Source organism: Halyomorpha halys, unplaced genomic scaffold, assembly GCF_000696795.3.
Source record: "Halyomorpha halys isolate HHAL.00 unplaced genomic scaffold, Hhal_1.1 Scaffold629.1, whole genome shotgun sequence".
In the NCBI taxonomy this organism is placed as follows: Eukaryota; Metazoa; Arthropoda; class Insecta; order Hemiptera; family Pentatomidae; genus Halyomorpha; species Halyomorpha halys.
In genome coordinates, this window is record NW_027111602.1 from 190051 (window position 1) to 203182 (window position 13132).

At 29.7% G+C, this 13132-nt stretch overlaps 2 protein-coding genes across 2 annotated transcripts in view; one reads left to right on the top strand and one right to left on the bottom strand.

Annotated features, from left to right (window-relative positions):
- Window positions 1–1922: 1922 nt before the first annotated feature.
- On the bottom strand, window positions 1923–5062 carry LOC106684913 (sodium channel modifier 1). Its single transcript, XM_014427249.3, has 6 exons — window positions 4933–5062; window positions 3550–3620; window positions 3387–3475; window positions 3048–3272; window positions 2407–2647; window positions 1923–2074 (listed from the first exon to the last, which is right to left on the bottom strand). The coding sequence occupies exons 1-6, from the start codon at window positions 4981–4983 to the stop codon at window positions 1978–1980; spliced, it is 774 nt and encodes a 257-aa protein (XP_014282735.1). The 5' UTR covers window positions 4984–5062; the 3' UTR covers window positions 1923–1977.
- Window positions 5063–5276: 214 nt separating this feature from the next.
- LOC106684909 (sialin) overlaps window positions 5277–13132 on the top strand; it is a 147600-nt gene continuing 139744 nt past the window's right edge. The window contains exon 1 of the mRNA XM_014427243.3: window positions 5277–5404. The gene's annotated coding sequence lies outside the window, so the exon portion shown is untranslated. The remainder of the gene's footprint in view (window positions 5405–13132) is intronic.

The window sequence follows — 13132 nt, forward strand, 5'->3', positions numbered from 1 at the left end:
AAAAATCATTTAAAATAAATAAAAGGAATATTAATAGTTTTTTACTTTATTCTCATATCTAAGGTATAGTTTTAAAGATGACAAGGTCAAATAAAAAGAATAAATATTAAATATGAGAAGTTTTATTTTACTATATATAAAATTATACTCTTAATCTCAGGGCAGGTTTCTAGGCAATCAGAACATACATTCAGCTACTAATGACACTGAATTAAATTATTTATTAGCTACCTTTACAAATCTGGTTCAATTCTATTTTGAGCAACACTAACCAATTACTCTATTTCTTTGTTCTCAACAATCTCTCACTAACTGTAAACGAAACATTTTGTCTCCTTTCCCAAAATGCTATTTCTAAAAGTTAACAAAAGATTCTATTCACCTCCGCTCTAAGGAGACGTCCTCTCACCAGGCAATCCAAAACAAAGAGTCCTTTTTTTTTCTGGGGTGACTCTTCAATGATTTCTCTTTTCAAGATGATTACCACTGAGAGTAGCTAAGGAATCTTCTGGACATCCTGCCTCTAGGAGATGTCATCCATCTCCCGCCTAAGCAACAAATGCTCAAAAACCAAGTTTTCTTCCTTCCCCTTCTCTCGTTACTAGTTCTCAACATCGATTGTAGCACTACGGTTTTGAGTTTTTTCCTATGATTTCCTTTATGAATAATTTTCTATAATACTTATTCTTAACTTTTATTTTTTCTTAAATGTAATGTAATTTCAATTATGATGGAAAGTTAAAATAAAGTTTTTAAAATATTTTAATATGCTCTACATTGCCACGATTCAATGAACTTTTTGCAAGACACCCACCGCCATCTTCTTTGTTTTGAATAATGATCTTTCCACACCATTTATGACCGATCAAAATTGGTTAGCTTTCTTTTTTTATTTAACACAACAAATAAACAATATTTAACGTTGATACATAAAATAAAAACATAATTAAAATCATATATATAAACTGATGCAATAATCTTAATTGGTATCCTGTGTGATTTTAGAAATTAATAACAAGTTTCTTTTAATAAGATTTAGTTGGAATTAATACAGAAAATCTGCAAACATAAGTGAAATGTGTCCAGTTTCACAATAAACTGGCTTTAACTTTAACTGTTGATGGAAATTTCTTGAGACAGCTTATATACAAATATTTAAAATTTATTGGGTAAATTGCAACCATAACATTATTAACAAATAATCACTCAGTCTTTCGTTCGTATGATAAAAAGTGTATGTGCGAAAAAACACACAAATAACAATGCTGGATCCAGAAAGACCACTTAAGCACAATGGACTGATAAAAGGATTTTTAGAAGTATTGGAGGCTAAAAAAACTTTTTATTTGTATGTAACTGATTAGTAATATTAAGGATTGCACTACGTATAGATTCTACTAAAATAATACCCTTTACAAGGCTACAATAGATTTCTCTTGCAGATTAGATTATAATCATTCTTTTCCTTAGCTATTACCTAAGCTTTCCGTCCAGATTGGTTTTTCATAAACTTATTTTCATGTAATCGTCCAATTTGATACACTACTCATCACATGAAATTATCAAGAGAATGCATAAGAAAATAACCATGTAATTTTCAATTATTGTATAAAATTTTACATGTTTTTCCTAATTGATTTAAATTTAACAATTATAAATTCACTGTTCACATTGAAATTTGTATTTATTTAAAGGATAAGGCACTAAAAAAAAAACATTTTTAAGCTTCCATTTATTTATTGATCTGGCAATAACTACTTCTATAAAGTTTACAAGTTCTTTTAAATAAATGTAGAATTACTACATTAGACTGCTATTTTAAAATATGAAGTTTAGGTGCTAAATAAAAAATTTGTAAATTGTACATTTTTTAAATTTCATGAGCTATTATATGATTTTTTATGCTATAATGAAATGATAAATGCCTTAATAAAGTGTTAATTACAGATAGAGCTTAAAATATCCTTTGAAAGTTTATTATATTTTCAGTTCTGGAGGTGATTCATCATCTGAATCGAATTCCGCATTCACATCCTTTACCCAATTTCCATCTTTGTCCTTAATCCATCCTGACCTATATATTAAAATAAAAACAATTAATTGGATTGGAATGTTTATTATAATTTTTGACTTATATTGTATTAAACAAAATATTGTGTCTAATTTAAGGCTACAGGAACTATTTTTTCCCTCAACACTCAAGTATTATTTATTCAGAAGGCTTTTCAGCCATTTATAACCATAGGCTATGAAACATCATTCAAATAAAATAAAAAGTTTAGTTTTCTCAGAAAGATTCATTACCACTTTTATAATCTAACATATTAATTTTAAAAAATAACAATACATTAAGAAGGAAAGGAATAAGAATAAAGTAAAGAAGGGAATATGAGTCTAATAACTTACAAATTTAACGATAACTCAGTATTTGGAGGCAATGATTTTGACCGCTTATTAACATTTTCCTTCAAAGGTTCTACATTGACAGGAACTTCCTTAATTTCATTAACTGAAGTGTTCTGCTCCGTTGTTAATTGTCCATAATTCTCTCTTCTCTTTTCCACGATACTTTCAAGGGATCTTTTCCTGTGTAAAGTCTTCAGATACCTACGAACTTGTGAAGCACTTGATTGTGAAGGTGAGGTAACTAAAAAATTAAAATCACATAAAAAAAATGGAAAAGAAAACATATTAAAAAAAAATATTTAATACAAGAAATATTGTTTAAATTTAATTAAAATATTAATTGCATAGATTATGACTAAAATTTGTAAAAGATGAGAAAATCAGACGACAAAAAAAAATTATACATTAACCCAGTAATAGACACACATCTGAAAGTAAATGAGCAATGAGGGGAGAAAGAGAAACAAGTCTATGCCTTCAGCTAATGAAGCTGTTTGTTTATTTTATAAACCCTAAATTTTCCTGTAGTGTGTTTTTATGACAATAATATTTAATTTCAATAGAAAGGGGTTGAATTTAAAGAAGAATCTTTTAATTGTTACAAAAGATGAATTAAAAGAAAAAGGAAGATGAGAATTCACCTGATACTGTTGGTAAGAGTCCTGGCTTTTTATGTTTAAATATAGGTATATCTAAAGTTTTACGACGGCCATATTCAATATGATGGTCCCTTCCGCCAATCGTCCGAGAACATATTATAGATTGAATTGTCATTTCTTCACTAAGAGCTTTCACGGCATCTAGCTGCTGTTTCTTTAAAGCTTCATACTCTAATTCCAGTTTGTGCTTAATATACCTACTAAGTTCTGAAAAGATAAAATATTAGCTGAAAACCTTCTTAATTATAAACATAGGTAAACTATAACAATTTTTATCAGAAAAATACAACAAATAATAATTATAAAATAAAATCATCAAACCTAAAAGGTGTTTTTTCCCCTTTCTATGCTTTCCCAACATGGCTACTGTGTCAAATATAGGTCGATGTAAACAAATCAAACAAGTGAACCTGAAATATAATACAATACATTAGCAAGTTAAGATGATAGAACATAGGGCCTAAGCAAAAATAAAGTTGCTCACCTTCCATTACTTAAAAGTTTTGCTTCATCTTCTGGTATGTGGTTGCCCAACATTTCAGATACTCGCTGGTGCTAAGAGTAAACAAAAAATTATATAACATAAGTTAAAATCAGATTAATTATTCAAATTTTGTTGATACTTTCTAAACCTTTGGATGAAATAATAGAAAAAAGGTTTCCATTTCTGAGGAATAAGGAATTAAAGTAGAAATCAACTGACCATTCTCTCATTGACCAATATAGTTCAATCATAAAAGAAATATTAAAGCCAGTTTTAAAAATACACTGGACATTGAAAGGCAGACCCAACTATTTGTATAGAAAGGACTAAGGATATCATTCTTATTTTACTCTTTTTATTACCAATTTTAAGAATGGCGATTAGTCAAAGCCATTTTAATTTTTCACAGTCTAAATTACTTAAAACTGTAGAGTTAGAAGGAAAGAATTTAATTAAAAACTTATACAAAGTAGTATGTTTATTTTATGTATCCCATGGAACTTTTTTTTTTCAAATCTAAACATGTTTATTATAAATAACAGGTGGCACCTTTACCAGTATTTATTTTCTCAATTAATGTAAATTTCAAAGAGCTTTATGTTCAAAACTATTATGCATCATCAGAACTATATTACGGATATATAGTGTGCACTATTTCAATAATACCAGAAAATGCTAATGAAAGCAGAAAAATAAAAATTAAGAAACAATCTCCCTGAAATGTTTTATTTAACAAATAATACAATATAAACACTAACATCAGGTATTTTAGAATTAAACGTAAGTTCATTGGTATAAGAAAACTTTACTTACAATAACATACCTTAACTTAGAAGAAATGTTATTATATTAGTCAATTGTAAGCAGTAAAAATAATTATTACATTTATTAATGACTGTATATTAAAATAACATGGAAATAGTAAACACAAATAAAATAAAGGTAAAAGTTTAGAGCAAGTTAAAAATTCTGAACAAAATGCAGATTTTATTTTCAATTTAAATTGCAATATTTTATTTTATTTTTTCTAAAGGAAAGTGGTTTGTAAATTTCTTAGAATAAAATTCATTTTAACTTTGGACAAATAACCTCTTAGTTGTTGACAAATGAAAGGTCTAGAAATCTGGGCCAATGAGGCATTTTTAAAAACCCAACAGAGGAGTTATAGAGAAAATAAATTAATTTAAACCGAGGTATTAATGAAATGTTTCAGTAAAATGTAACTGAACTAGTCATTTAATTTTAATTATAACTCTAAATTACATCATGTCAACGTGTTGGCATAATCGGTTCCACAGTTGCATAACGTGAAATAATCAATGATACGTATTTAATAAAATAAATTAAGTAATAAAAAGAACGATTAAATATTTGTACACATACCTTCAATTTGTTGAGTAGACTTAAATCGTCTCCTTCCCGTTTAAAAGACATGATGTTTCTACTTTGAAAACTAAACAACGACTGTAAACAAACCCGCGTTTGAGAACTTATGGAGGGAGGTAGCAGTAGTGTTTCAGCAGCTTGTCCAACATAGCAAAGGTAAAAAGAAATATATAAATTATTAAAGTTGTCAAACTCAATTTTGAACGATATTTATTTAAATAAAATATTTTTTGGTTTATATAAATATATAGTTGTAATATGAAATGTGTAATAAATATATTGGGAAAATATGCATTGGCAGAATTGTAATCCCTCACCTCGGCGCGGTTATGAATCCAGTTGAAGCTCAGCCGGTGCTTTAACTCGAGGTGAACTTCTCTGTTAAAATAGTATTGTTATTGAAAATAGTTATTTCATTCGCTGAGAAGAAAAGCTATTTTGCATCAAGTTTCGTCCTAGCAATATAAAGGTTTGTTTTACTGTATTATTAATAATTTTTCTAACAATTTTAGCTGTTAAAAATGATAACTTTTATAGCTCAGCTTAACATTAAATTATCTTCAGTCTTTTGTTTCTTCAAATTGCATTTGTTATGCATATAAATTTCCATACAATAATATTTAAATATTTGATTGGTGGAATATTGAAGAATAAGTGTGAAGTGTTTTCCTGTAAAGTTTTCAGATAATGTTAGTCTGATTATTATTGGTCAGGATCAGTCATATATTTTTTGTTATAAAAAACCTGTATTTTTTTAATAAAATTTTTAGACATAGGAATAAATATCATGAAAAGGCATTAACAGTTATTTTACCCACAAATAAAAAATTCGCCATGCATTCATTGTTATTTACACTCATGATTTCTATTTAGACTATTATTAAATACATTCATTTAATTTGTGCTTAATGGTTTTTTACGTAAATTAATTTTTACATTTTTTTTGTGACAATCTTTCAATTTTTATGGCAATATTAAGATTGTTGTTTAAGAAAATAATAATTTAATAACTTTGTGATATTTGTTTAGTTGGTATCATTGGAATCTCTCTATTTAAGCTAATAAAAATTACATATTTATGATTTTGTTAAATAAAAGAGTAGTTTTTTATTTTAAACCTAATCATCACTGCAGTTTAATAGTCATAAATAATTTTATTTTTCATTGAGTGAATTATTCGTTTGTTCACATTGAAGTAGGTTTGTTAGAAGATATAATAGTTTAAAATGTGTTAATTCTCATTAATAATTAGAAGTTGCAGATAAACCATTAATGATATCATTAATCCAGTTAAGCAAGCAATGTTTAAAATTATCGTATATCTTTATAATAATAGTAGGAAGGATATGTAAATTTACTATCTTATAACATATGAGCCATCCTGTCGTAAAACATGATTATTGAAATTTTGTATGAAATAAAGTTTCTAGCATCGCCACCTTATTTTAGACTGAGTTCATAAATTTTTATAAAATTTGTTTTCTTGAGAGAATAATATTGGCATCAAGTTATAATAAGTAACTCCTGGTTAATGGTGAAAGATTGCAATACATAAGCATTTTTACATGTTATAATTTTTTATTTTGTTTGTTACCATAATATACTTATGGTATATACTGTATGTATATGTATATATATATATACATACACACAGATAGATAGATAGATAGATATGGGGTGTGTATGTATATTACATTTAAAATCATCATGAGAAATGGAAACAACCTTTTAAAATTGTTTTGGTGAGATTTTTGTACTTACTGTGATCTAAAATACCTAAGTGATTTTAAAATATATAGTTCTAACGTTGTCATATTTCCCTATTCACAAGATCCTTTCATTCTTCTAAACTACAGAATTTAGATAAAACTTTAGAGAAGTGTAATGGTTTGATCAGCGCCAGTTTAGCTAACGCTAAAAAAATTAATTTAGAAGGCCATGATGTCCAGGTATGTATCGTTAAGTATCGAAGAACTTCCGATTCGAAGAGGTGTGAATTCGATGTCCAGTCATTAGATATATGTTAATTAATTTGAACTATGTGCGCCGAATTATATTTATTAGAACCACACTTGATCCCGATTCAGTTGGCCTTTTCACTGCCCAGAAACGTTAAGCCGCTGAAAATTGTTATTAATTTAATTATTTTGTAATATCAGAAATTGATACTTCTGGAACCATCCTGATCTATGACCCATTTAAAGAAACATTATTAAATCATAAACATAATTTTTTTTTTTAGTTTTATAGTTGATGTATTCCATAGATTGTATGGTAAACTAGAGTTAATTTACGACAGCCCAAATAGCTATGAGTTAGCTAGTCTGTCTTTATAGTCAGTAACAATACAGACACCAGTAAACAAAATTACCACTTTCTACATACTATCTTTGGAATGCGTGTATTTCAGTTTTTTTTTGTCACATGTGCCACAATTAAAGTAACGTCATCATAAATAAAAAAAAAAAATGGTTTTATTGAATTTAAATTGTATTCTAACCAATACTGAGAAATTTCATTTTAGAAGCTTAAGATTTGAGATGGACGCAGTGTCGAAACACTGACTGCTCAACAGGTGAGCAACAGGTGTTTGCAAAGAGAGGTGTCCAATCAAGGGCGAAGGAACATTACGGTCTGCTTTTGACGTCTATCTCTATTGAGAAATGTATAAAATGATATCACAACCAGAATAAATCAAAATGTTAATATGAATTAGTATATGGATAGCTAATCTATCTAGATAAATATTATGAAACCGCTTTATGAATAGCAAGGAGTCTTCTTTTGGTCGCAATAGTGTATATATTCCGATTTAAATTTTATTCCAGTGTAATCTTGAAGCAAATAATAGAAAAATTTCCAACTAAATAAAAGGATAATTTCAGGCTGATTTGAGCAAATTAAGTAGTTACTGACCATTTTTGTTCTTGTAAGTCAATTATGACTACCGTATTTGTGCTTCCATCAGTTTATTGTAGTTATAAATAACAGTAATTTATTCATTGTGGCAATAAATAAATGTTATATACAATAATAACATATGAACGCATACAGACAAGGCCTTTGCCTCATATACAGTGAAATCATAATTTTTCTATGATTATGTATGGATTTCCCGACTTTTCACTGAGGCACCAATTGAAATTTTTTATATTAGTCAATAATGATTTATTTTCTATGCAAATACTATATATCTATTAAATCTCAATTTTTCAACTTCACGTTGTTTATTTTACATTTTAGTAACCCATGGAGTGTAACGTACCATGATTTTCGCAGTTTAGAGTATGATCTATTCTAAGAACTCAAACTTCACAACTTTTTGAGTTTTAAAATTATTGAGGGAGTGACAGAGCCTCCTATATCTTCTATTACGACATCCTTGCTTACAAATAACAAGTCATGATCTTATTTCCCAAATCATCTCGTGAAAGGCAAAATCTTTTATTGGGAAAAAAAATTGCAAGTTGAAGGTCACATAGTTTTCCCTCAACCGACTGGCGTTTCACGCAGTGTAGCTTCCAAGAATTAAATCTTCGAGGAAATGCAGATACAAGAGTGATCACAAGACCAGGAAGAGAATCGCAAAGGGTTACTACTTATATGTAGGATAGAATAGAAATGATATTATATCTGTTAAAAGAAATCTTTGACTGTCACAAAGCTTTGTAAAGAGTTTCAACTTCCTATTGAGCTTCTAGTATTCGATCAATCGCGTATAACATCTTACTTTCCTTTAGGTCGATTATCAAGACATCGAAAGCAAAGCTTGTTCTGGAGTATCCAGAGATAGGATAACTTGAAAACTTGCTGAAAACTAAACCTGTATTTCAGTCCATCACGCCGGAATCCGAATCGCGACTAGAGTATTTGGAACAAGCCCCATTCTAAGTGTATGCGCTGAATCCGGACTATCGCCACTTTCGTTCAGAAGAACCTAATTAGCCATAAACTACAGTTCAAAATTATATCCACAAACAAAACATCGGACTCATAAATATATTTTTAATCCAAAATTTTCTATTATTTTTCGACAAAAACAAAATTCATCACTTCCGTTATCAGAAAGACTCTCCTCGGCTTTCGCTCTTCTCAAAACGATAACAATTGATAAATCCGAAAACAATCTTTCACCATGGACCTTCCAACTTCCTAAAATTATTCTAGACCTGTCCAAATACTCGAAAAATAATACCGAACCAGTTGAATATAAAGCCCACTTTTCTCGACTAATTCAAAACATGCCGGAATCGTTTATAATCTATACTGACGGATCAAAATCAGACCAATCAGCAGCATCGTCCTTTGTAACTATATGACTCAACGTTGAAAATTAAACTCCACAAACTATGCAACATATTCACTGCCGAACCCAATGCAATAGCAGCAGCACTTCACTTCTGTTTGTCTTTGAACCACACCAACATTACAATAATTACAGATTCATTAAGCTCGATAAAAGGTTTAGATTGTATGTATCCAGAGCATTCGAATATTTCCTGCATCCATTTTCACTTAAAAACTCTAGACAATATGGGTATGTCAGTTACACTTATATGGGTTTCAAGCCATGTAGGAATCGCAGGGAATGAACTGGCCGATCACGCTGCAATAGAAGCACTCGCGCTTCCGGGACGGGGTAAAGCAATTTTAACTCCGTCAGAGAAGATCAGGCCTCTTGTAAAGGAAGTCGAAGATAAATGGCAATCTTTGTGGATCGAAAGCCCAAAGAATAAATTAAAAATTACGTCAAGCCCTGGGGTCCCAATCCCAAATGCCGTAGAGAGGAGGTTGTACTGACCAGGCCGAGAATAGGCCACACGAGGCTCACCAACTCCTATCTTATTTCTATAGAAACCCCTCCGAACTGCCAGTATTGTAACAACAATCTAACAATAAGCTAAATTTTCCAACGATGCCCATATTTCACACCACACCTCAATAGCTTAGGACTAAACCAAGATATCTCAAAAACCCTTGGAGACGATGATAAAACAATAAAATTGGTGTTTCAGTTTTTAAAATCACAAAATTTTCTGATAAAAATATAACTTGATCGGAAGGAAAAAAAAAATAATCAAATTGAAAAATAAATAAAATTTAACGAATATTAGCAAAATTAAATAAAATATAAATGGCGTTGATGACCAATGAAGTTTGGCGCCACTAAACAAAAACAAACAAACTAAACATGTATTAAATTAAATTTTTAAAAAAATTCAGTAGCAGTTTTAAGAGAATAAAATAAAGAATAAATCCTTGAATTTAATCTGCTTGTTTATAAAAACTATTGCAAGTCTTTCGATTCTTGCATCATGGAAGCAGGATATATTTGAAGGACCATTACTAAAAAAAGCCGGTAGAAGAATAGCTACTACTTTTCATGATAAGATACCATTCAAGATTAACATGTAATATACTTTCTCTTACAGTATTTTTATAAAGAACATTGCCATCAATCATTATATATAATAATTTTTAAAACTATTATTTTACGTGAGGTACTAAATATAATTATCATCACCATTTTGTTTTTTAATAAGACCAAATTTTCTGAAACTATTTTAATTTTTGTATAACTTTTGTTTCCGTTTTTTATTTATTTATTAATTTCGTATTTCTTTAAATACCCTAATTGAGGGTATTATAAAGGGTGTGTAAGTGTGAATGACTCTCTTCACCTGTTTTTGTTCAAAGAGAATCATAAAATAGTTGTCTCAAATATAAAATTCCATTCAGAGTTCTTGCCAATTTACTCTAGGAGTAAACAAAAAATATATTTTACAAAATTATTTTTATATCATGGTATGCCGCCTTAACTTTACATCTTTTCAATAGTTATTATATACCAATCTTTATTATTATTTTTTTCATGTAGAATAAGAACAAAAGATTTTAATTGTATTGGTTGAGTTTAAGTGTATACAAATTTAAAAAACCGAAAGTCATTTCCAGTAAAGTTAACAAAAAACATTTTTAGGTTGCTGATTTAATATATCAATTGTTTGTGAGTGATTTATATAATTATTAACACAAACTTTAATGATCCACTTTATGTATTGAGTTTTGATATAAGACATGGGCAATTAGCATGCAAAAAAAGACAATTTAATGGATTATGACATCAATGATTAAGGTTGTTTCCTTGAGAATGGCCTAAGGGCCGAACCATTGGAGGTTTTTAAAATAAAAGTTAAGAGTAAAAGTGGATCATTGAAGTTTGTGTATATCAAAAAATACATTTTGTTTTGAAAAATCAAGTTAGGTTCGTTGTTATCATCTTTTTGAATATCCTTATATTCAAATTTTCATATAAATTACAAAATTATAAATTTTTGGCCTTGACTTGAAGAGGATAATGTTTTTTAGCTGATGACCCTTGTTCACGAAAAGAATTCATAACACCTCACAATATTATTGAAATCCATCTTAAGAAGTACTGCTGGAATACTAAATTTATGCTCTTTCAAATGAATAGGATTTAAATTTAATGTTTTTATATGGAATTCGTCTCTATATATATTAATCTCTACTTTACCAAATTTGTCAATTTTAAACATTAAAGTTTATGCAACACAATTAAACTTTAGCCCTGAAAGAGTAAAACGTGTAATTCTGTTTATTATAAAATAAGTGTTTTTAAAATGTATTTTCCATTATTCGAATTTCTGTTGAGGTTTAGTGGATTTTGGAGTCAGGGGATAAAAGATGCGATTTCGCAAAAATCAGGGCTCTTTATTGTTTTTTTTTTGTTTTTTTGAAAGGTAATCCAATATTTTGTCTGTCTACATGTTGGTCTACATATTCCTGACGTTTGTATTGTTGGGTTAGTCGATTGGTCTAATTCGTAGTCTGGCCAGTATTATTCCATGTCGTCTGCAACTTTGGGTTGATGTCTTCCATGGATGTACTGTACTCTTAATCTGTTTTCTTTTGTGTTGTTCCAAGTTGCTTGCCGTTTATTTAATATTTGTATTGTCATCAGACGATAAAGGTAGTTGTGGGTGCAATCTAAGGAGTCAGATGGCGGTATCAATGATGCAGCTTAACAATTGTCCGGGGTATTCTCGTGTTCTGGTATCCAAATGAACAATACAATAGTTATTGGAATTTATAAGCGCTGTTGTTCAAACTTATTCTTTTCAGAACTGAACTACCGCTTTATGATCATGTATATTTCAAGAATAATTTCGATTTGGTGTTGTCTCTTCGGCCGGCCGAGGAATATTAATTTACGATGGCTTCATACGAGAAATTGAATTCTCAAACGACTTTATACTTTTCGAAGGAGATGGTCAGAGCTACGGTCAAGAAGAAAGAAAAATAGTAATAACTATTTATTTAATTTTTGTGTCGACGTTCCGACCTAAGTTATAGGTCTTCATCAGGGCTGTTAGATGGTATTGTATTAAACATTAAATAAATAGTTATTGCTATTTTTTCTTCGTTTCTGACCGCGGCTCTGGCCCTGTCCTTCATATTAATTTACGATCAATTATCCATACATATATATTTCCTGCATCCATTTTCACTTAAAAACTCTAGACAATATGGGTATGTCAGTTACACTTATATGGGTTTCAAGCCATGTAGGAATCGCAGGGAATGAACTGGCCGATCACGCTGCAATAGAAGCACTCGCGCTTCCGGGACGGGGTAAAGCAATTTTAACTCCGTCAGAGAAGATCAGGCCTCTTGTAAAGGAAGTCGAAGATAAATGGCAATCTTTGTGGATCGAAAGCCCAAAGAATAAATTAAAAATTACGTCAAGCCCTGGGGTCCCAATCCCAAATGCCGTAGAGAGGAGGTTGTACTGACCAGGCCGAGAATAGGCCACACGAGGCTCACCAACTCCTATCTTATTTCTATAGAAACCCCTCCGAACTGCCAGTATTGTAACAACAATCTAACAATAAGCTAAATTTTCCAACGATGCCCATATTTCACACCACACCTCAATAGCTTAGGACTAAACCAAGATATCTCAAAAACCCTTGGAGACGATGATAAAACAATAAAATTGGTGTTTCAGTTTTTAAAATCACAAAATTTTCTGATAAAAATATAACTTGATCGGAAGGAAAAAAAAAATAATCAAATTGAAAAATAAATAAAATTTAACGAATATTAGCAAAATTAAATAAAATATAAATGGCGTTGATGACCAATGAAGTTTGGCGCCACTAAACAAAAACAA

Excerpts from the sequence above, each read along its gene's own strand:
- LOC106684913 (XM_014427249.3), bottom strand. The coding sequence starts at position 4,983 with ATGTCTTTTAAACGGGAAGGAGACGATTTAAGTCTACTCAACAAATTG. Across the intron at positions 3,273-3,386 it reads GGGGAAAAAACACCTTTTAG|AACTTAGTAGGTATATTAAG; the intron begins GTTTGATGATTT and ends TTATCTTTTCAG. Across the intron at positions 2,075-2,406 it reads ACTGAGTTATCGTTAAATTT|GTCAGGATGGATTAAGGACA; the intron begins GTAAGTTATTAG and ends TTTAATATATAG.